Source organism: Saccopteryx bilineata, chromosome 9, assembly GCF_036850765.1.
Source record: "Saccopteryx bilineata isolate mSacBil1 chromosome 9, mSacBil1_pri_phased_curated, whole genome shotgun sequence".
NCBI classification, from domain to species: Eukaryota; Metazoa; Chordata; class Mammalia; order Chiroptera; family Emballonuridae; genus Saccopteryx; species Saccopteryx bilineata.
The window spans coordinates 17,010,533-17,033,280 of NC_089498.1; the positions used below are offsets into that span (position 1 = coordinate 17,010,533).

The following is a 22,748-nucleotide window of genomic DNA, read 5'->3' on the forward strand; positions in this document are numbered from 1 at the left end:
GCGCCTGCTGTGCTCCTCTGAGCCACCCCTCTGAGTCCCTGGGGCATGCCTCCCTCTGCTCCAAGAACTAGGCCCGTGTCTGCTTTCTTCCTGCCCTGGCTTGCAGCAGTGTTAATGACTGCTCTGTGACCCCTGCCACCACCGCCCCACTGGCCACAGGGGAAAGCAACCCTCGTACAAGCCGGGCTCCAACAGTCTCATGTGATATATCTGGGCTGGGAGATTTCTGTGACCAGTCCTGGCCACTGTGGATACACATGGTGTCCTCTCAACAGTGGCACGGCCAGCTCGTCTGGACCTACACATCCCAGGTTAGCGAACATGGTGCTTAAAAAATAAAAACCCTTATCTTACTGGCAATATGATGCTACAGGGAGCTAAAATCACTGGCAGAGGAAGTGCTCCAAAATTAACATTGGCTTTTTGGTAAAAGATTTATTGGATACAACAGAGCAAGACTTTTTTTTTTTTTAAATCACATTTCCCCCAAAACAGTGCTCAAATGAGCTGTGGAGAAAACACTGGACCAATCACTTCCACAAACTCCCAAAGTTGGCCCCAGCAGGTCAGGTCCTGGTAGCCGGGTGTTTGCCTCCTCCAGGTTTCTGGTCAGTCATTTGGTCTGAGAGACACATGTGCACGGGGCACAGCCCAACAACCAGGCCAGACAAGACAGGCCAGTGCTTGCCCTCCTAGCACTCCCTCTGGGACTGGACCACCAGGAGCACCCGCCACCTACGTGGTGCCAGAGAACTGTGGATACAAGTGCCACACAGAGGTTGGGGCAAGGCCTTCCAACCTCCATTTATGCCAACTAGTTCTCAGGAGGGGCCAGGGCCTGTTTCCCCGAAGCTCTCCGCTGCCCCCCTTCCCCACGTTGTACCCGCTGTTCCGGAGCTGTCCGTGCTCACCCCCACCAGCCCTCCACGAGCCCTTGCTGGCAAGCCCGCCTTTCCCGTCACACTGTTCCCAAAGAGAATGTTCTTCCTTTCTCTTGCTTCCTACTTGACTCAAGAGACAGCTGTGCCTTTAATGCATTGTCACAGCTGAGTGAAGCTAAGATAATTTCCGAACCAGTAAAGATGGTTCATGCTTTATGGCCAAAAATGTCCCCGTGAATTGAAAAACACTTCATAAAGACTTAAGGCCACTTGCATTACTCCCTGGGCACAAACTCTCAGTAATTCCAAGGGCGAAACTCCACACATAAGGCCACCAAAGAGGAAGGGAGCCTCAGAAGCCAGGGCTGCTGGCTCCTTGCCCCCGCTCAGCACTGGGCCAACCAGCTAGGTGCCAAAAGCCATTTCCCTTATACAGAACTGGCAGCTGCTCAAGCAGAACCTTCATCACCAGACCAAGCACCACTCAGGAGCAAATGCATGATTCTCCTGAGGACGGACGCCAGATGCCAAAGTGGTAAATGCAATAGTGGCCCGTGCCAAGAAACCACCAAACGCTGGCCTCAGGCCAAAAACAGCATAACTCTGTGTCTGGAAATGCCAATTGTCCTGAAAACTGCTAAAATCACTAGAAAATGATGACATTTTCTCCGTGCGCCGCTGGCTCTCCGCACGCAGAGGTGAGGGTCACCAGCCGGGGAAGACGGGGCTCTCGGGACGAGACAACCTGGGGCAAGAGAACGTTTCTGGACTTGCTGAAAGTCTGGATGATGCCAACTCCCTGGCTCTGTGACCTTGGGGAGTCCCTTTGCCTCTCTGAACTTCAACTTCCAACCCTGGAATTTAAGACCACTACTTCACCCTCCCATGTAGTCTGAAGGGTTAGAGACCATGAGTCCAGCATGATGTCAGCTGGCCCTTCCTAAGGGCTTAATTAGAGAGACCCAGCAATGGACAACCACCACAAGAGGCACACGGGGAATGCAAAACTGCAAACATTAAAGGGCAGGACAAACCCACTGGTCCTATTTGTCATTTACCCTCTAGGGCCAGAAACCCAGAATAAAGACACTGGTGAAGGAGAAAAGACCATTAGGAAAACAATTCTGGCCACACATAAAGCCTCCTACGAGGAGGTTTTCCACATCACTTCCAATAGCTACCTCAGCAGCAATGGGCATTTCTCTGGCATGATCTTCTGCATCCTATGAACCTTGTTTTCTATTCCCTGGAGTCAATATTCGGTCTCGGTTTTGTTCAAAGAGTTCTAGCATTTTCTGCATGTCGTGGTCAGCCTCAATCACCTGGAATTTAAGCACATGGTCACAGGGTTGCACTTGACTTCAACATCATCCTCTCTTCAAAGATGAAGAGAGAGGCCATGCCCAGTTGGCTCAGTTGTAGAGCATCGGCCCAGCATGTGGATGTTCTGGGTTCAATGCCCGGTCAGGGCACACAGGAGAAGCGCCCATCGGTTTCTCTACCCCTCCCCCCTCACCTCTCCCTCTCTCTTTTCCTCTCCTACAGCCATAGCTCAGTTAGAGCGAGTTGGCCCTGGGCACAGAGGATGGCTCCATGGACTCCGCCTCAGACTCTAAGAAGAACTAGATTGCTGAGCAACAGAGTAATGCCCCAGATGGGCAGAGCATCACCCCCTAGTGGGCTTGCCAGGTGGGTCCCAGTCAGGGCACATGCAGGAGTCTTATCTCTGCCTCCCCTCCTCTCATTGAATAAAAAAAATAAATAAATAAATTTAAAAAAAATGAAGAGAGAGAGTTGGAGGCAGAAAGAGGAGGTAGGCAGGAAGAGGCAGGGAGGAGAAGGGTAAAGCCAAAGAGCACCAGGTTCTAGGTCAATCTACATTCTCAGCTATATTTTCACTTAAGAGTCCACTACAGTTGTCCCTGCAGCAAGCTCATAAATGATTTTTTCTCATCATTGTATACCACCAACTTTCTAAAGTAGACTATATAATAAAAGGGGGGAAAGCAGACTATACTACTTTAAAAATCAACTGTAGTAATATCTCACTTTCCAGCAACCTCACTGTCTGGAAAGCCATGAGTACACGAGTTTGAGCAGCCCAAAGAGATGTCCCCAAGGCCACGCCCAAGTCTGTGCACAGCTGCCCTCAGATCCCACTCTGTACACACATTCCTAACAGTCTCAGGTGTCCATCTGCCTGCCTGAGGGGAGGCAGCAGTAGCAAATCAAACACCAAGGAGATGGAGTAACAGGGAATCACGGAAGGGCAGATACGTCAACAGAGTTAGAAATGGCAAGTGTCGGCAAGAGAAAAAAGGGTTAACATAAAAAGAAACACAGGGACTCCCAAGACATGAGTAGTCTGGGGCAAACACTCCTACACACCTCAGAACCTCCTAAAGGCATCATTATGTGACAGCCCAGAAAAGCAAATGATGCCCCTTCAGATGCCCTCAGTCACCCAGAAAAGACGCAATGAGGCTCTGAGCCTGTCATCCACTGAGGAGGGACTGTCACATCACAAAGAAACCCAGGTCTAGAGGCTTCATCCATCTAGAACAGTGGTCCCCAACCCCTGGGCCACGGACCAGTACCGGTCTGTTTGGTACCAGTCCACAGAGAAAGAATAAATAACTTACATTATTTCCGTTTTATTTATATTTAAGTCTGAACGATGTTTTATTTTTTAAAAATGACCAGATTCCCTCTGTTACATCTGTCTAAGACTCACTCTTGACGCTTGTCTCGGTTACGTGATACATTTATCCGTCCCACCCTAAAGGCCAGTCCATGAAAATATTTTCTGACATTAAACCGGTCCGTGGCCCAAAAAAGGTTGGGGACCACTGATCTAAAACATTCCTTCGTTGGTAATGCTAGATAAGTGAGAAGCGCTCATTGGTGTAATGACACTGAAACAAATCACCTTCTCTTGGGTCTGTCCACGTCACTCCAAGACTCAGTCCAGAATGGGACTGTGAGAGTGAGAGACCTTCCATCCTCCCTGCTTCCTTCTTCCACATTCTCGAGCTCTGAAGGACTCGGCCCTTAATCAGACTGCAGTGACCAACATTCCCCAGGTCACTCCTCCTTCTAGAAAAGTCCCCGCCCTGTCAGGAGGACTTACCAGAACAGGGGCCACTATAGGGAACAGGCCACCTTTGATGAGCCATTCCTCGTAGAGGTGGTGGATAGCATCTAGGTATTCCTGCCGGGAAACATACACACAGGCTGCTGAAAACCGGACAGCGGTGAGCACACCTCTCCCACCCAGGGTCTCAGGCAGGGAAGGTGAATGTCAATGACCATGGGCAGTGGTTTGGACAAAGAAGCCCACAACAGGCAACCTGGCTCAGGTGGACAGTGGTAAATGCGGCTGCTCACTCCAGCAGCCAGACGGGCATCACAACAGTCAGAAGTGTCCCCACGGCAGCATGCAGCCCACCCATGCCCCCGGTGCACGCTGCTGGTGCTTCCTACGCACCCTCCTGCCTGCTGTCTCTCATTTACTGCCCCTTTTTGAGCAGCAGGGCCACCAATTCCTTTGGGAGAGGGGGAACCATGGCTGCCCAAAGCCATGTTTCCTCTCTGGCCTAGGAGTCTGACTCCCACTGCTTCTACTCCACTAGACAACTTATAAACTGTGGATCCTAAAGACCAACTTCAGAAAACTCAACCGGGTGAGGCCACAGGTGGAGAGGCCCAGACATGCCCCTAAGCCATCTGTGGCTCTGCACCAGGAAAGACTGGGCAGGACACACACTCCCACATGCAGGCCAAGTGTTCTTGGCCACCCACCAAGGCCAATCTACTCCCAGCCCAAAGGCTCCCAGTGAACAGCACTGCCGCTTTTTCATCTACCACTGGGTTCTCCCTTAGCAGAAAGACTGATTGGGCCTGCAAGCCTCGTAAAGACTGCTAAGACAATGGCCTGGGAAATGGCTTAGGAAGACTCCAGACTTGGCATTTCCTCTATAATATCTGGGTCGTCACACAGAGCAGCTCTGCCCCATCACAACATGGCCCCTCCCTGCTCCACTGTGCCCTTTCTCCAACTCCTCCTGTCTCTGGATTGCAAAGGAGCTGCTCAGACCCAGCCTGGGCCTTCATGGTTGGAATCCACCTTGCTGGTGTCCAGGCAATGATCAAGGGTGGGCAGGTCTCAGAGCCCCAAGTCCACCCCATCCTAAATTCAGACCCCCATGACATCCCAGGAAACGCTTGCCCAGCCTCTGGGTACTTTCAGTGGAACTTCTGACATGGGGCATTCAGCCCAACATTAACTGAGAAACTCCTAGGTGCCAGGCCCTGGGACACAACGCTAGTGATACAGAGGGAATGAGATCTAATCTTTAAAAGTTCAAATTTTAGTGGGCTCTGTTGTGCAATATAGTGAACTGAACTTCTAAAAGTTCATGATTTCCTGAGGCATAAGGAACAAATGTGTAAACTTTTTACACAGGGGGCCAGTTCACTGTCCCTCACACCGTTGGAGGGCTGCCACATACAGTGCTCCTCTCACTAACCACCAATAAAAGAGGTGCCCCTTCCGGAAGTGCAGATGCCTGGTAAATAAACAATCTCAATATGCTGGTCCTAAAGGCTGTAATCATAATCGGCCCAGGCCTGGAGGAGTACAATAGAGGGAAGGTCAGGAAAGCTTCCTGGAGAAGGTGATATTTGAGTTAAATTTGGAAGGCAAAAGAATCTACTATGCAAAAGCTCATTTGTGTAACTCCATGGTGAGTGAGTGTGCGTGAATGAGTATGTACAGCCACTAGTTCTTTATGACCAGAGTGTAACAGAGGGTGGAGGAAGATAAAGCCATCATGCAGAATCTCGTATGGCAATGTTACAAAGTGGGGACTTTATGCTAGACCGTGATGAGGCACTGAAGGGTTTGGGGCTGGGAAACTGTATGAGTGGTATTCTGTATTGAAAACATCACCCAAGCAGCAGTGTGGAGACTAGATTTTGGAGGTAGATATGGGGAGTAAGAGACCAGGACAAGGAGAGCAGTCGAGCTTGTTACAACAATCCAACTAGAGTCAATGTGGCCCTGAGCCAGACCCAGAAGTGTTGGAGACTGCAAGCTGACAGTGTCCTTGCAGTTTAGATTTTTGGAGGACAGAGTGTAGGGGGCTGGCAGTAAGCTGACAGTCTGCCCAACTCCCATCTCACTTGCTTAAGTTGCTAAAGGCTAAGTTGTTCCCCACACCTCCATGTTAGCTGTGATGCTGGATTGTTTTTACTTGTCCTATCCCCCATGTCCCTCTGAGAGACTGGAGGCAGTTTTCTTTTTACCCTTTGTTTTGTTTAGTTAAGATGTCCTATATGGTGGAGGATTTTCTGCACTCGGGAGAATTATTGGGTTGCCTTAGAAATGTGACTTTGTATCAGAGGTCTCTTTGTTTTGCTAATGTCTTCACTCAACCCTTTAAATAAAGTGGTTTGGGGGTAGAGACTCGCTCTTGGCAAGCTAAAGGATGCAAAGAGACCTCCCGATCCCATCCTTTTTTTTCTCTCAGTTTATTTCTTCATTCTGCACTGTTCTCACTCAGGACCTGAACAATTACTAGCCACGCTGGTCCACGGCACAGAAGGGTGAAGCAGTAAGCCAGCACTAGTGAGTATCGCTTGGAGCCACGTACTGTGCTAGCACTGGGGATGCAGTCGTGAGTAAGGGGACATGGTCTAGAGAAAAATACAGAAGGCACGGAGGCAAGCTATCTTCAGGAAGTGGACCAGACAAGCCCTGGTGATGCCTGAGCAGGGACAGGGGGAGGATGCCAACTGCTGAGTCTGAGACACAGGAAGTGAAACAGATCTGGACATGGCACAGGGTCCCCAGCCACAGAGAAAGTCAGAGTTGGATCTCTGATATGCTCAGTTCCTGTTTCTCTGTCTATGACAACAACAGAATGATCTCACAGAGGGAGGAGCCAGGCTGGGATGATGGTGGCTTCTAGTTCATCTCTAACCTGGTTAAATGGGGCTCTTACCAATGGAATGACCTTCTCCTCTTCCCTGCATCTCATCTTTAACCTCTGATAACAGGTCTCAGGAGTGGTCCGGAGATAAACTGAGATTGAAATAAAAAAATACGTGGCCCTAATGATTGTTCATGACTTGGAAGTAAAAGCCAAGAAGGGGGAAGGCAGGCACGTGGGTGAGCCACGAAGAGAAACATCTGCCAGCATCTCTGAGCAGGAAACACAGACCAGGGTCAGCTCACAGCTCAACCACTGACCAGCTGTGTGACCTGACATGCACATTGACTTCATCCTGACTTTCATTCCCTTCCCACATCACAAGCCTACAGGGTCACTGTGAGGCTGAAGAAGGCTCCATGCACAGGCAGAGCTTAGCACAGCACTGGGCCCCAGCATCCAGCAGGTCTCAGTTCATGTCTAGGTTCTGTCCTCTCCTCCCTCCCTTACAAACTAGAAACCCTACCAAATCACAGTGGGCTCAGGCAGAACAGCTTGAGGAACAAAGGTCAGGGTGCTTCTCCGGAAGGGACCAGGAGCCTCCCAATTCTGTATGCCCTCGGGGAAAAGGCTGAATTGATATGGGGAAGGAATGACCAATGCTAAGGGCCCCGAACACCACCCCTGCTGGGTGGATAACTGGATAAGCTCATCCTCACTGGGCCCATAAGAGGGAGGCCTGGGAGGGTGGTCACGAGGGGCCATCTCACCTATCAAATCCACAGACACATCGATGTTCCTCACGATCCAGTCAAACCATTCCGACAGAACCACATAGTCCACTTCAGGCATCTTCCCACTACAATGAAAGGTGTATGGGTCCTATTCACCCACAAGAAAGTTTCTGGGATGCACCACCGTCCACAAGTAACGGGGGAATGGCTTTTGTTGAAAGGGCATTGCCAAGGACACCACAATGTGATCCACATGACAATGGACATGTGGTAAGGACAGGGACCTTAAATACCTCTGACCTTCAGCTGCCTGGTGACAGATTATGGTTTAATGCAGCAAATGTCATGGCACTGCCTAATGGGAGAACTCATTTGAGTTCTCTCCTAGCAGAGAAAGGGCTCGGAAGCCCACCCAAGAACAAGGACAACGCCCAGGTTAGGATGTGGTACGGGAAACCAATTTCACCTCTAGAAATTTATGTTGTGGAACTAAACATTAATGCACATGTAAAATAATGAAAAAACTAGATCTTGGTACATTTACATAACAGAAAACCATGCAGTAACTGAAAGATGATGTTATAAAATAATATTTAATTACATGCAAGTGCTCATAATTGAATGCTCATAATTCAATAAAAACAGCTGGCTACAAAACTGTCCATATAATAACTTTCAAGAGTACTCATCCACACATTCTGAAAAGACTGGAAAGAAAAGCACCAAAATGTTAACAATGGGAGACTTTCATTTTTTATTTCTTCATACCTTTTTGTATTTTCCAAAACTTAATAACAAATTAGTTCTCAAATTAAGAGCAGGGGACAGGGGGAGACTGCTACCCATTTAAAGCATTAACTGAAAAAGCCAGAAAGGAAGGAAAGAAGAAAGAGCCAAAGTGAAAAGGCAGGCCTGGCGTCTACCTGGCTCCTGCAGATTTCCTGTCCCAAGAGGAAACAAACAGGAAGAGACAGAAGGAATGGCAGCAGCTAGAAGAAACAAACCCGTCAACAGCTGGGTGAACCTCAAATGCCCAGGAGAGGAATTCCCCCTTTAACATCCTCCACTCACTCTGGATCCTCTCAGAACTGGGTTTGGTGAGACCAACCACAAGGCAGAGGGGATGCAGTGCAGTGGGGCGCCCAGGCGGAGCTGAGTAAGGAAACGGAAGCCTGGTTTGCATGAGTCTGGGGACGTCGTCATGCATCGCTTCTCCTCCTTTTGGCTGAGATCAAGTGTAGTCGCTGAGCAATGTCAGGCAGTGGGTGCTATTTTAGCCAGTTTCTTGCTTTTCCTCCTAGGAACTCTGCCCAGCTCCTTCTGTGTCTGCCTCGAGAAAGGCATGCCCAGCAGCCCCACAAGCCACTGCTGTTTTTTCTGTAGAACACATAGGGGATGGCACCTCTCTACAGAAAATCCAAAGGCCCAACTCACCAACAATGAACTGAAGAGTTTCAAGGAGCCTCAGCAGGGTGGCAAAACTGAGATCCTGGGCCCACATAAATGCTACTGTTTTTGTTTGGCACAGTTTGCTGCCACCTTTGCTCTGAGGTGCAATGAGCCCGTTTATACAGCACAAGTTAGAACAGAAAGCTCATATTCAAAATGCCAGCCACTCTGTATACATTGTCTTCTTTTGTTTTCATAAGACCTTCCGAGGTCAATTTTAGTCCCAATTCAAAGATGAAAACTGAGGCCCAGACAAGCCCAGCTCTGTTTGAGCAGGGATTCAAGCCCGGCTCTCTGTGGCCCCAAACCCACAGGCTCTTCGTGCATCACTCATCCTCCCTGGTCTGTCAACTGAAGGGGTTGTTCTGGATCACATCCAACTGGAGAAAAGCCACAGCTCACAGGCTTATGACCCAGACTGTGAATCACTCATCTGAACTACCTACAGTAAGGGAAGAGTCCAAGCCCCAATCGGGGAGGTAGGAAGACCTGCCTGTTGTTCCAAACTAAGGGTCTTCTGTATCCCAGTCTGATGCTCTATCCACTGCGCCACCGCCTGGTCAGAAGGGTCTTAATCAATACACCCAACCACCAGCCCCAGGTGAGTCAGCTGGGCCCACTCAACTCCCTCACTTCTGCTCTTAGAGCATGCCAACCAGGCAATCTTGCAAAACCTTTGCATTCAATCATTCAGCCCACAACACTGGGGCCACAAAGCTGCCTACACGGCCGCTTTAACTCTAAGTCTTTCTCGCGACCTTCAGCTTTTCATTTTGGCACAGTGCCTTTACCAGAGTTCCCATCTTTAAGGAAACTGTGTGACCAGATCTTCCTCTTCAAGGAAGTCACACAACACACTCAGACCTCTGGCAGCCTAACTGCACTTATATTCTGCCCACTCCAAACTGGCTGGGGTAGGGGACTGGAAGAGATGGTCTCTCCTTAGGAGACCCAAAAGGCAAACCGCCCTTTCACAAATTCTGCTGTGGAGGAGGCAGAATTCCAGTATGTCGGTTTTTCTGGGCACCCAAGCCTACAACTGCAGACAAGGCCAGGCCTGCCATACTCCCCTCCATCCAGGACCCCCAGATTCCAAGCCAAGGCTGCAGAGCTTCTGAGAGAGGGAAAAGGATCAACCCCAATGCCAAAGGGGCAGAGCCACTCGGCTCCTGTTTTGTGAAAGGGCTGTCCCCACAGTCTCAGGCAGGAGCTGACACCCACACATGCCATCTGTGGTTCCCAGGACCCAGTCTAACTCCCCAAAGGAGAAACCAAACCATGTTCTTCTAGGTACAGGCAATGGGTCAGCCAACCCCAGTTCTAAGCTACATTTGGATTAGGCTTAAAATGACAGCAATCTGTATTTAGGGGAATAGAAACCTCTCAAAACATCTACTTTCTCAATAACACTTCACTGTGCACGACTCAATGCATTCAGAGAAGTTAGAGCTGGAAGGGGGGTGACCATGAAGAAAGCCCCGTCTAGTCCTCCTCCTACTTGTCACTTCTTCAGTCTAGCCAAAAACACTTTTCGCTTTGCCTCCAAAAAGAAAACCTTTGCAGTGACATCAGAGAAATGGTGGAGTGAGAGATCACTTTGATCTCTACCCTTGAAATTTCAACAGTCTGAACAGCTGTAACTCAGCAAAGGGACCCCAATTGTGCTCACAGGCTTCCCTGAAAGATCCATGCATTGAAACAACTAGAGGTGGACAGAGAGTGACCTGGGTGAAAGGTAAGGATGCAGCCCCACAGCCAAGCACTCGTGGTAGGGGCAAGAGAGGGAGAGAGAGGGAGAGAGAGGGAGAGAGAGGGAGAGAGAGAGAGAGAGAGAGAGAGAGAGACAAAGCCTGGTGTGTCTAAGTCTCCTCCTGACAGGAGGAGCAGAGAGATTGGGGGGGGGGGTACCCTTAGATGTGTAAAACTAGAGCAGCAGCTGAGTGCAGGACCAAGGCAGAGCACAAAACTCTGGGACACTGCTGGTGCTCCCACGGTCTGCCCACAGCCTGCACTTGGGACAGAGAGAGAGAAATACAAAGTACTGTGAGCCCCTAAGTCCCAGATCCTACCTCCTTTCACAGAGTCACAGAGTGACTCTGATAGAGAATATCAGTGGCATAACCCTAGAACTGACACAGCAGAACCAATTTTTCCCTCAAGAATAGGGGTACTCTCTGTCTGGTCCCTGGTCTGTTGAGACACAGGGAAGAACACAGAGAGGCCCAATATCGCCATTCCCAGGAGGAAGAACACTGGAAGAGATAAACTCCTCTCAGCCCTCACCACCTCAGATCACGCAGCTGTAGCACAGCATTGGGGTGGGGGGGGGTTAGCCAGGAAGGTAAAAGTTGTACTCTAGCACCACCTACTGGAACATAATAGTAGAATAACCTCTGAGAAGTAAACTATTATGAAACACCTACTAGACAGAAAGAGTCCCATCAAATACCATGAATAACCGAGAAAGAGACTCAGTTCAGAAAGAAAATGCAAAATCAAGAAAGCAATCTCAATCACATGGAAACTTGGAATTTTTTTTTCATGACAGAGACAGAAAGGGAGATGAGAAGCATCAATTCTTTGTTGTGGCACCTTAGTTGTTCATTGATTGCTTTCTCATATGTGCCTTTATGGGAGAGGGCTATAGCAGACCGAGTGACCCCTTGCTCAAGCCAGCGACCTTGGGCTCAAGCCAGCGACCATGGGGTCATGTCTATGATCCCACTATGTCTTGGCTCAAGCCAGTGACCCTGCACTCAAGCTAGTGAGCCTGTGCTTAAGCCAGTGACCTCAGGGTTTCAATCTCAGGTCCTCTGCATCCCAGTCCGATGCTTTATCTACTGCGCCACCACCTGGTCAGGTGATACTTGGGGTTTAAACGGCAGAGAATTCAAAAGTTCAGAAAACATTCAATGAAATGTGAGAAAACACTGACAAGTGATTTAATACACTCAGAGAACAAATTAATGAACAAAACAAGTGTTTTACCAAAGAGACTGAAACTTTTAAAAAGAACCAAACAAATTCTGGAGATGAATAAATCACTATGCAAACTGAAGAATGAACTAAGAAGTTTAGCTGATAGAACTGGCCAAATAAAAGAATAAGTAACATTGAAGACATAGAGATGATACAGAAGGAAAAAGAGACTCACGAATTTATAAAATGATAGAGCTGTACAAAAATTATCTGACTCTGTCAGAAAGAGCAATATAAGGATAACAGGTATACCAAAAGAAGAAGAGAGGGAGAAGAGAATGGAGAGACTATTCAAACAAATAACTGATGAGAACTTCCCAAGCCTATAAAAGGAGTTAGATCCTTGAATCCAAGAAGCAGAAAGAACAAATTACCTCAACTCAAAGAAGCCTACTCCAAGGCACAATGTATTAAAACTGTCAAAAATTAATGACAAAAAAAGAATCCTTAAGGCAGCCAGAAAAAAAAGAAAAAGAAAAGAACATATAAAGGAAAGCCCATCAAGTTATCATTGGACTTCTCATAAGAAACTTGACAAGACAAAGACCAAAAAAAGGGGACCAAAACATTCAAAGTACTGAAAGAAAAAAATTACAAGCCAGGAATATATACATACATCAAAGGTATCCTTTAAATAATAAAAAGAGATAAAAACTTTTCCAGATATACAGAAGCTAAGCTAATTTATCACCAGAAAATCCCCACTGCAGTAAATACTCAAGGGGGTTATTTTACCTGATACAATGAACAAAACATCACAAAACTACAAATAAAGGCTCTGACAAGCTTATAATATAAACAGATAATTTGTGACAAAAACATAAAGGGGAAAGGATAAAGGTCTGAATTAGCAAAGGAAGATGGAGAGCAGAAGTATTCATAAAATAAAGCACTATTGTATAATATGAAACTTTTTTTCAATAACCTGATGGTAACCACCGCAAAAAAACCAAAACTGAAATACATAGCTTAAAAAAAGAGTAAAGAAGTATGGAATACTACCAAAAAAACCCAAAAAAAAACCCAACAGAAAACAGCTGACAGAAACACAAAGGAAATAAACCAAAAAAGACATAAAACTACCAGAAAACATAAACTGGCTATAGGAAATCCTGCATCAATAATTACCCAAAATGTAAATGGACTGAATTCAACCAGAAAACATAAACTGGCTATAGGAAATCCTGCATCAATAATTACCCAAAATGTAAATGGACTGAATTCAACAATAAAGAGGCACAGAGGCTCAGAAACAAAACCCAACCATATGCTGCCTTCAGGAGACACATCTAAGCTGCAAGGACAAAAGTAGACTCAAAGTAAAAGGCTGGAAAACAATTCTCCAAGCAAATAATATCCAAAGAGAAGCAGATGTAGCCATACGTGTATCTGCCAATATTGATTTCAAGACAACAAAGGTAAGAGACAAAGATGGATATTTCATGAAGAGGGCACTGCATCAAAAACACATAAAACTTCTTTTTTTTTTTTTAGAAAGAGTGAGACAAGAACATCAAGCTGTTCTTGTATGTGCCCTGCCAAGGATCAAACCATTAACTTCTGTGCTACAGGACGATGCTCTGACCAGCCAAGCTATCCAGCCAGGGCTAACGCTTCTTAATATATATACAATGAATCAGGGAGCACCAAAATATATAAAATAACAACAGAACTAAAAGTAGAAACTAACAAAAACAATCATAGTTGGGGATGTTAATATTCTATTGACATCTCTAAATAAATTATTCAAACGGAATCAATAAAGACATATTGGCCTTAAACCACATACTAGACCAAACAGACATAAATGATATTTATAGAACCTTTCATCCCAGAATATCAGATTATACAACCTTTTCTAGGGCACTCATAACATCCTCAAAGACAGACCATATGTTGGGCCACAAAACTAGACTCAACAAAGTCAAAAGGATTGAAATTATACCAAGCATATTATCTGACAAAAAGGCTCTGAAATCAGAATTCAACGGCAAAATGGAAGTAAAGAACCCTACAAAAACGTGGAATTAAATAGCATACTTCTAAAAAATGACTGGCTCAAAATGAAATAGAAGCAGAGATCAAAATATATATACAGACAAACGAGAACGACAAAATGATACATCAAAACTTCTAGGATGCAGTGAAAGCAGTAATATGAGGAAAGTATATATCATTACAGGCCCATCTCAAGAAATAAGAGAAATTCCCAAGTAAACTACCTAACATTACATCTTAAAGAACTAGAAAAAAAAGAACAAAAGTACCCAAAATCATGGACATATCATGGCGCCCAGCCAAGGTCAGCCGAACGGCCTGGCTAACCACCCTATGTGACTGAGCAATCAATGCAGAAATCTGTCTGCCATTGAGGTTTTGTGGTAGTTTGTTACACAGCATTACTGTGGCAAGAGAAAACTGATACAAAACAGTAGGTACTCAATATCTGCTATTTGGATAAACAAGTTCCAATTGCATTTGGAACAAATTAATAAAGTATCAATTGTGCAAACTCTGGTACCTTCTATACAGGTTTTCTACAAAAATGTATCTTGCGCTGTGAATCGACCGCTCCATCAACCGTACAGGTGACGTCTAAAAGAAAACAAAAAGTGATTCACTAACTCAGGCAAAGAGAAGGTCAGGAAGGCTTGAGGAATGCCTGTGCTCCCTCTGGCTACAGTCTATGCTGAATAGAAGAATTGAGAAGCTGACATGAGACTCAGCTGTGTTCTTCCCTCAGCCTGGACACTCCCCACACCCTAGTGCAGCAACACTGAGACTGGGGCTGGTTAGTAGCAACCTCTTTCACAGGAGTGATAAGCCTCACCTAGATTTTGGGTTTGAGGAGGTGCTAGAAATACTGCCAAGTACTGTCGAGCAAAGCAGTGTCAAATGCAAAGTATGATAATTAGTATGGATTATTACTAGGGTGCCTTTACTTAAGTGAAGGGATCTGAATACTGAAGTAAAGCACAGAGAAGGCTGGGGTTCAGGTGACATTATGGGAAGACTATGCCATCAGTGCCTCAGGGTTTGGTTTTCTAGAACCCTGTAAGGATGTGAGACCTGCCAACTTCACGACTTTCTCAGTGATGAGAAAGCAATCAGTGAACAACTAAGGTGCCGCAACGAAGAATTGATGCTTCTCATCTCTCTCCCTTCCAGCCTGTCTGTCCCTGACTGTCCCTTTCTCTGCCTTTGTCTCTCACTAAAAAAGAAAAAAGAGTCACTGCAGGCACTGGCCAGTCTGCTCAGTGGACAAAGCACTGGCCTGGTGTGGGGATGTCCCAGTTTCAATCCTGGTCAGGGAACACATGAGAAGTGACCATCTGCTTCTCTTCCCTTCCCTCTCCCCCATCTCTTTCTTCCCCTCTCACAGCCTGTGGCTTGACTGGTTTGAGAGTTGGCCTCAGGCGCTGAAAGCAGCTCAGTTGATTTGAGTATCAGCCCCAAACAGGGTTTGCCAGTGGATTCTTGTTCCGGGTGCACGTGGGAGTCTTCTATTTCCCCTCCTCTCACTTAAAAAAAAAATCACTGCAGCCCTTTGGAAACTGGGAAGGACTATGGCCAGCAGAAACACTGACATCACACCTCTGTGGCAGGGAGCACACACCCTCCACAGATGATCTTTCCTTTTGCCCACAGTGTCCCACTGGAAGCAGGAGGGGCCCCTACTCTTGACACCAAGTAGGCAAACGATGTTCTCACTCAGCATGTTACCCATGCACCCACAGAGCCCATGGGACCTGAACCAGCAAATCAGGGCGATTCAAAACCACAACCCAGGAATTTCCTGACTCTCTCCCTATGTGTCTATCTGTCCCACTTCTCCATCCTCTCCTTACTTCTTACTTTCCATTGCCCATCTTTTGCTAGCTTCCCAGTCATCGCCTCTCTTTCTGTTCATCTTTCCAAGTCTGTCCATCTCTCTTTCTCTCTCTGCCTTCTTCACGTTTCATTATATTTAGATAAAATAGATGCAATTCTGGTTTGTAAGTACAATAACTGCCTACTCAGGAAAAGCAGGGTGAGCAACCTCAGATCCTCTAACCTGTATCATTTAGACAGGCATTTGGAAAAATAGAAATTCATACGGTTCTACTCATAGCTTTCCATTTCTAAGAAACAGATTTATAAAAGAATGATAGCTATATTGCAAGTGCCCAACCAAGGCTTGATCAAGTCACCCAGCTGAATGGCTCTGTCCAAGAAACTGGCTTACAGAGATCTTCTTCTTTGGCCTCCAAAGCCAGTCTCTTAGGTTGTACTTGCGATTTAAACCCACAGGTGCTAATCAGGATCTCTGCCAGCCTTTCTAAGAGCCTCTGCCCCTATTCAATCCCTACTGATGGAGGGGGCCCAAGCAGCCTGTTTGTGGTCCATGAACTTCCCAACACCTGATTGGCCCAGGGCTGGACATCTGACCCAAGCAGAGCCAATCAGATTCTTTCTCTCAAGAATTTGAACCGCCCTGGCCGGTTGGCTCAGCGGTAGAGCGTCAGCCTGGCGTGCGGGGGACCCGGGTTCGATTCCCGGCCAGGGCACATAGGAGAGGCGCCCATTTGCTTCTCCACCCCCCCTCCTTCCTCTCTGTCTCTCTCTTCCTCTCCCGCAGCCAAGGCTCCATTGGAGCAAAGATGGCCCGGGCGCTGGGGATGGCTCCTTGGCCTCTGCCCCAGGCGCTAGAGTGGCTCTGGTCTCGGCAGAGCAACGCCCTGGAGGGGCAGAGCATTGCCCCCTGGTGGGTAGAGCATCGCCCCTGGTGGGCAGAGCATCGCTCCTGGTGGGCGTGCCGGGTGGATCCCGGTCAGGCGCATGCGGGAGTCTGTCTGTCTCTCCCCGTTTCCAGCTTCAGAAAAGTACAAAAAAAAAAAAAAAAAAAAAAAAAAAAAAGATTTTGAACCAAAAGTCAGATCTTGTGGAGGTTAGAGAGTGGTTCTCAAACATGTGAACAAACAAAGCATGCATTAAAATCACCTGAAAAGCTTGATAAAACAGACTGCTGAGCCTCATCTCCAGAATTTCTGATTCAGCAGAGAATGTACATTTCTAACAAGTTCCCAGCTGCTGCTGCTGCTGCTGCTCCTGGTCCACCAACACTTTGAGAATAACTGAATTAAACAGTGTTGAGCCCAGTCATGGTTAAGTCATGAAGACTCAGGCTCAAAGGGTATCACAGCAACTTGACTAGCTGAGGCTGGTGGGTGGAAATCTTCAGAGTGCTGCAGGAAAAGAGACCCCGGCCCAAAACAAAGGAGACTGAGCAGCATGTGAAGGTCCTGCTCAAGGCTCCTTATGAGGGTTCCATTCCTGGCAGCCATATACCCCTCATTTGAAGAAAAAGTTAAGAAGGTGGAACCCAAGCATCTGAAAGGTACCTGAGGACGAGTGTGCTGATCCAGCATGGTGAGCTGCACGTATGTCTGCAGCGTTAGGCCCCATCGACAGGCATCACGGTACATCAGACCCTGCAGAAGGGAGAACGCAGCAATTTACCTCCGAGTGCTCTATCTGTAGGACGCTGGTCATTCTGGTCACTGATAGCCATCTCACAGAACCTATATAGGGCTGAACAGAGGCCAGACATAAACCCAACACGGTCACAGAGCCCTCAGAATGGAGCAGATAGAGACGGACATTGGAGCACTTCTATTGTAGGACAGCCCAGTAACAGCTGTAACAGGAGCCCATACAAAGTTCCCAGGGAACATTCATTCAGTCACTCAATAAATGTTCACTGAGCACCTGAAGTCTATTCTCTATCCAGCAGCCAAAGTGAGCCTATTGAACCTAATTCAGTTCTTGTCACTCCCTGCTCAGAACCTTCCAGTGGCTTCCCACTGTATTCAGAATGAAAGCCAAAGCCCTCACCAAAGCCCAAAGAGCCCCAAACAATCACTTCATCTTCTCTCGTCTCCTACCACTCCTCCTCTGGCTCAGTGAACTTCCAAGCACACGAGCCTCCTTAGTGCCCCGAACACATCCGAACACGATCCACCTCAGGCGTTTGTATTCGCTGTGCCCTGTCTAAATGCCCTTCCTCCAGATATGTGTATTCTCAGCCCCGCACTGTGTTTAGGTCTCTGCGCAATGTCACCTAATCAGACACCTTTCCCAGCTATCTTGTCTAAAACAGAAGCCTCACCCCTCACATTCTACTGCCTGTTCCTACAAAACACTTCATGCTCCATAATTCCACTTGCTGATAGTCTTATTCTGCTCTCTTTCACATTTTTGATTTTTTCCTCAGTGCTCACTAATGAAACTCTGTCTCTGCATTGCAAATGCAAGGTTCTAACTGCAGGTAAAAGGAAAAATCTCAGAAAAGTTAGGAAAAACACTCCCTCTTGACTGTCGGCTGCAGAAACAAACACCTTTCTTCATCAGAAAGCCAATTCAGATAGTGATGAACTGAGACCTTTCACAAAATGACCAACCTTGATCTGTCCAGAGTGGAAACTTAAGTAGAAATATCTGATTCTATTACATTTTTTTATTCTAAAACTGTCACTGGAAATGCTCTTTGTACCAAAGATACTCAAACTTCTGAGACTGGGACTGTGTCCTGTGAAATGTCACCTCTAACCCCTAACGTCTGCAACTCCACTTGTCTTAATAATCCAGCGCTGGCTCCTCCCTGATTCCTAAAGGGTGAGAATGTTTCCGGGGCTTTTCTGTTATGCCCAAAGAGAAAGACTAGCATCCCATCTTCTCCCACATGTCCTGATGTGGAAGCTCTTTTCATGTCTCCGGGATTCGTTTGTTTGTTTGTTTGTTTGTTTTTTAGAACTTAAATTCTAAAATTTTGAACTTCTGATTGTGTTCTGGGATTCTTTATTCAACTCTGAGAGTTTCTGCCTTATTTAAATAATCCCTTTACCTTGCCTGACCTGTGGTGGCGCAGTGGATAAAGCGTCGACCTGGAAATGCTGAGGTCACTGGTTCAAAACCCTGGGCTTGCCTGGTCAAGGCACATATGGGAGTTGATGCTTCCAGCTCCTCCCCCCCTTCTCTCTCTCTCTCTCTCTCTCTGTCTGTCTCTCCCTCTCCTCTCTAAAATGAATAAATAAAAATAAAATAAAATAAAATAAAAAAAATAATAATCCCTTTACCTGCTTTAGATTTTTTCATAGCTCCAATCCCTACCCACCATATCATATGTTTTACTGATTTCTGCCTTCCCACACTGGAATATTAGAGCCAGGAAAGCAGGAACAGGAAACAAGCATAGGTTGAATGAATGACTCAACAAGCCCCTAGTAAGTGCTCGGCAGTGAACTATGTTCTAGCAAATCACAGTCAGCCAAATTAAACACAGTCCTGCCCCTACTGGAACTCAGAGTCTAAGGAACCATACAAACAGATCACAGAAATGAAGACACGGCAGAGGGTCTCCCTTATCCAAGGTTCAAACCCAGAGCTATTCTTTACAAGCTTGAAATCTCGGGCAACTTTATTTCAGCTGCAGTTTCCCCACCTGAAAAAATGAAACTAATGATCCCTACATCATGGGTCAGACGCCCAGACCTGCATCCTTTCTCAAGCTTGCTCTTGCAGAACCAAGCCTCCACACTCTTTCAGCAGCCAGAGCAGAGCCTCTGAACCAAGAAGGAGTGCATGGGGCACAAGCACACTATAGCCCCTGCCTGCTAGGTCCACCCTCGGGAAAGCAGACAGGTAACTGCAGAGTGAGACAGAGGCAGCCCCTGGACACTGCCAAGTGCAAACCTAAATCAGAGGTTCACCAAAGAAACTGGTTACTTAGAGGTGATAGGCCCCGGGGGGCTAGGCCGGTGGAGACCTGGGTTCTAATGAGTTTCTTCTAGGAGAAGGTGGGGTAGAATGAGCAGCAGGAGACTGACACCCTCAGTGGCCAAGGCTGACCACTTGATATAATGTGGGGTCACTGTCAGGAGGTCCCTGGGCTGTGTACATGCCTAGCCAAGCTTCCAAGATCCTTGACCTCAGAACACCAAAATGCTGCCATTTTCCATTTGTGTCCTCCCTTTCCTCCTCCAGCCCAGCTAAGGGTGAGGAAAATGCCTGGGCAAGGGGCAGGCTGAGGCACCAGCACCCCAATGCCCAGGCATTTAAGAGGAAGCTGGCGGTTCACGCAGGAAACAAAGCACTCACCAGAGGATTATGGCCACGGACATTTCTCCACTTGGGCACAGGCTCCGGTAACACCTACAAGGAAAGGAAACATCAAAGGGCCGCTGTACCCCAGCTACGAGCTCTATGAAAGCATGTAAGGGTTGGGAAGAAAGGGAAAGAGAGAACAGAGATTTGGGTGCCCAGGGTGAGCCAAAATAGCTGAGAAACCCTCTGTGCAAGGCCATAATGCCATCTAAACACCGCTTCCTCACGTGACTTCCAGAAATGCCCCAAGAACAACTCTGTCCATCCCTGTATACAAGTACATGCACATGCCACCTCTCTGGCTGCCCTGGAGCTCCCCAAGGGCAAGGTAGGTTCTTTCGGTCCTTCCTCTGTGTGCTCCATCCCAGCCCTGCTGCTATCACGGCCGGCTGGGCAGGGAGGTGAGAGAAACCCAGGGAGAAGCTGCTTCAGGCACTTCAGGCTGCGATCTGAAGCCCAGCATCCCCCCGTGGGAGCTCTCCCAGGAACTTGGCAGCTTTCTCTGCCTCTGTTTTCTCCCTCTCATCTCTGCACTGGGCACACTGACAGCTAAAAGTCCTGTTTCTTCAGTACACTCCCTAAACTGCTGCGTAGGTGTATACTAGAAAGGATTTAAATGATGTTCTGGGGCCAAGATTTTGAGAGTACCCAAATCCATCTGCAGACCTTCAAGTGCATGTCAGCAGGTAGCACAGGTCCCAAGAGACCAATGGAAAGCAATGAACAAGACCCTTAAACAGCAACCTCCCGGAACCTTTTACACTTCTGGGCCTTCGCTCATGCTATTTTTCTGCCTAGTATGCCTATCTCACCTCATTTCACATCAACTTTCATTACATGGAAAACTCCTATACCTCTTTCAAAATCCAGTTCAACCCCTTCCTCTGTGAAACACTCACTGCTCCTCCCAGACCTCTTCTCCTTCTTCTGGGTCTTCAGCATGCCATTCCTGTCCCCTGAGTAGCAGATGCTGCACCATTCAGGACCAGCCTTGACCTGTGCACCATCTGTGGCACTGTCGCTCAAAAAACATTTATTGAGCACTTACTGTACCAGGTGCCATGGTAGGCACCAAGGACACAGCAAGAGCAAAACCACCCAGCCCTGCCTTCATGGAACTTTAAACTAACTGGAAGAAGCAGACAGCAATCGGATACTTGCAGAAATCAACATACAATTTCAAGCCCTAAGAAGTAGTATAGAATAGGGGCTCAGAGGGGACAGACGAACCTACAGCTGGAAGGGTAACCTTGTTGGGGAGGTCAGAAAGCACTGAACTGAGAACAGAAGGCTGAGTGGTTTCCTTAAAGACAACAAAGCTCTTCAAACCACAGAAGAACCAAACAAGGACACGGCCCCTGGAGCCAGACAGCTGGACTGGGACCTGGCTCCACCATTAGCCATGGGGCCCCCTGGTCAAGCCATTTAACCTCACTGAGACTCAGTGCCCTCATCTGCAGCCAAGGTAATAATAGTACCTACCTCATAAGGAGCACTTTTGTAAGGATGAAATCATTAGATAAAGATAATATAATGAAGCCTCAACACACTGACCGGCATAAGAGCATCCTCGTTAGATGTTAACTATCATTGCTGTTATTATTGTTGTTGAACATTGGTTCCAAGGTCCTCAGTAAGAATACAAGTACAGTTGACCCTTGAACAACACAATGTGAACTGCGTAGGTCCATTTATACATGGATTTGTTTTCAATAAATACCAGTATTATTTTCAATCTGTGGTTAGAAGTCTGAAGATGTGGAGGGTTGACTGTATGCATGATCAATGCCATTTTACATAGAATTGAGCATCTACAGATTCTGGTATCCATGAAGAGGTCTTGGAATCAATCTCCCGTGAATAACAAAGGTAGTTAATTTGGGGTGTCAAAAGTTATACACAATTTTCAACTGTGTGAGGTCAGCGCCCCTAACCCCCATGTTACTCAAGGGCCAACTATACTTCTAAAGTGCCATTGAGAGTTACACCACTCAGGCAGGTGAGTCAGGGTCCCCAAGACCTTCACCACCCAGGTTTGGTAATTCACTAGGAGGACTAACAGGACATAGCATATAATCATATTTAGAGCTATCTTATTACAGTCAGAAGATACAAAGGAAAATCAGCAAAAGAAAAGGGTACATGGAGCAAACTCTGAAGAAAACCAGGCACAGGCTTCCAAGGGGCCTTTCCCAAGGGAGTCACACAGGACACACTCAGTCCCACTAGAAGCAAGTTGTGACATGTGTGAAATGAGGTCTACCCGGGAAGCTGGCCTGAGCCCAGGAGTTTTTATCAGGGTTCAGTCATGTAGGCAGCCTCTGTCTAACACACACAGAAATTCCGGACTGCTTGAAATAAGTCACGCGCCCAGAAGAATCCATATTGTTTTCACAGTCCAGGCACAGAACGCCATACCTATCATTTCGGAAATGGTGAGAACTCTCCTGAAATCTAAGTTCCCACATGCCAACCAAAAGCTGGCCTTGCCAACTAGCCTAAGGGTAGCAGTCTCAGGCCTGATGTGTTAACTCTCTTCTGCATAGCAGGACATGAACATAAGCAAGACAAAGGCTAAATAATGCTATTATTTTTATCAAATCATTAATGTTTTTCATAGAAAAACAAGA

At 47.0% G+C, this 22,748-nt stretch overlaps 1 protein-coding gene across 6 annotated transcripts in view; it reads right to left on the minus strand.

Moving 5' to 3' along the window:
- Positions 1-421: 421 nt before the first annotated feature.
- Positions 422-22,748, minus strand: part of TK2 (thymidine kinase 2) — a 30,354-nt gene continuing 8,027 nt past the window's right edge. For 5 of the 6 annotated variants that reach the window (XM_066243473.1, XM_066243470.1, XM_066243474.1 and 2 more), the window contains 7 exons: positions 20,113-20,166; positions 17,358-17,447; positions 14,498-14,571; positions 7,585-7,673; positions 6,887-6,966; positions 4,012-4,092; positions 422-2,203 (listed from right to left, as the gene is read on the minus strand). In XM_066243473.1, coding sequence (XP_066099570.1) covers positions 2,105-2,203; positions 4,012-4,092; positions 6,887-6,966; positions 7,585-7,673; positions 14,498-14,571; positions 17,358-17,447; positions 20,113-20,166 — 567 coding nt within the window. In that variant the 3' untranslated portion in view covers positions 422-2,104. The remainder of the gene's footprint in view (positions 2,204-4,011; positions 4,093-6,886; positions 6,967-7,584; positions 7,674-14,497; positions 14,572-17,357; positions 17,448-20,112; positions 20,167-22,748) is intronic. The other variant, XM_066243471.1, reaches the window with a different exon arrangement.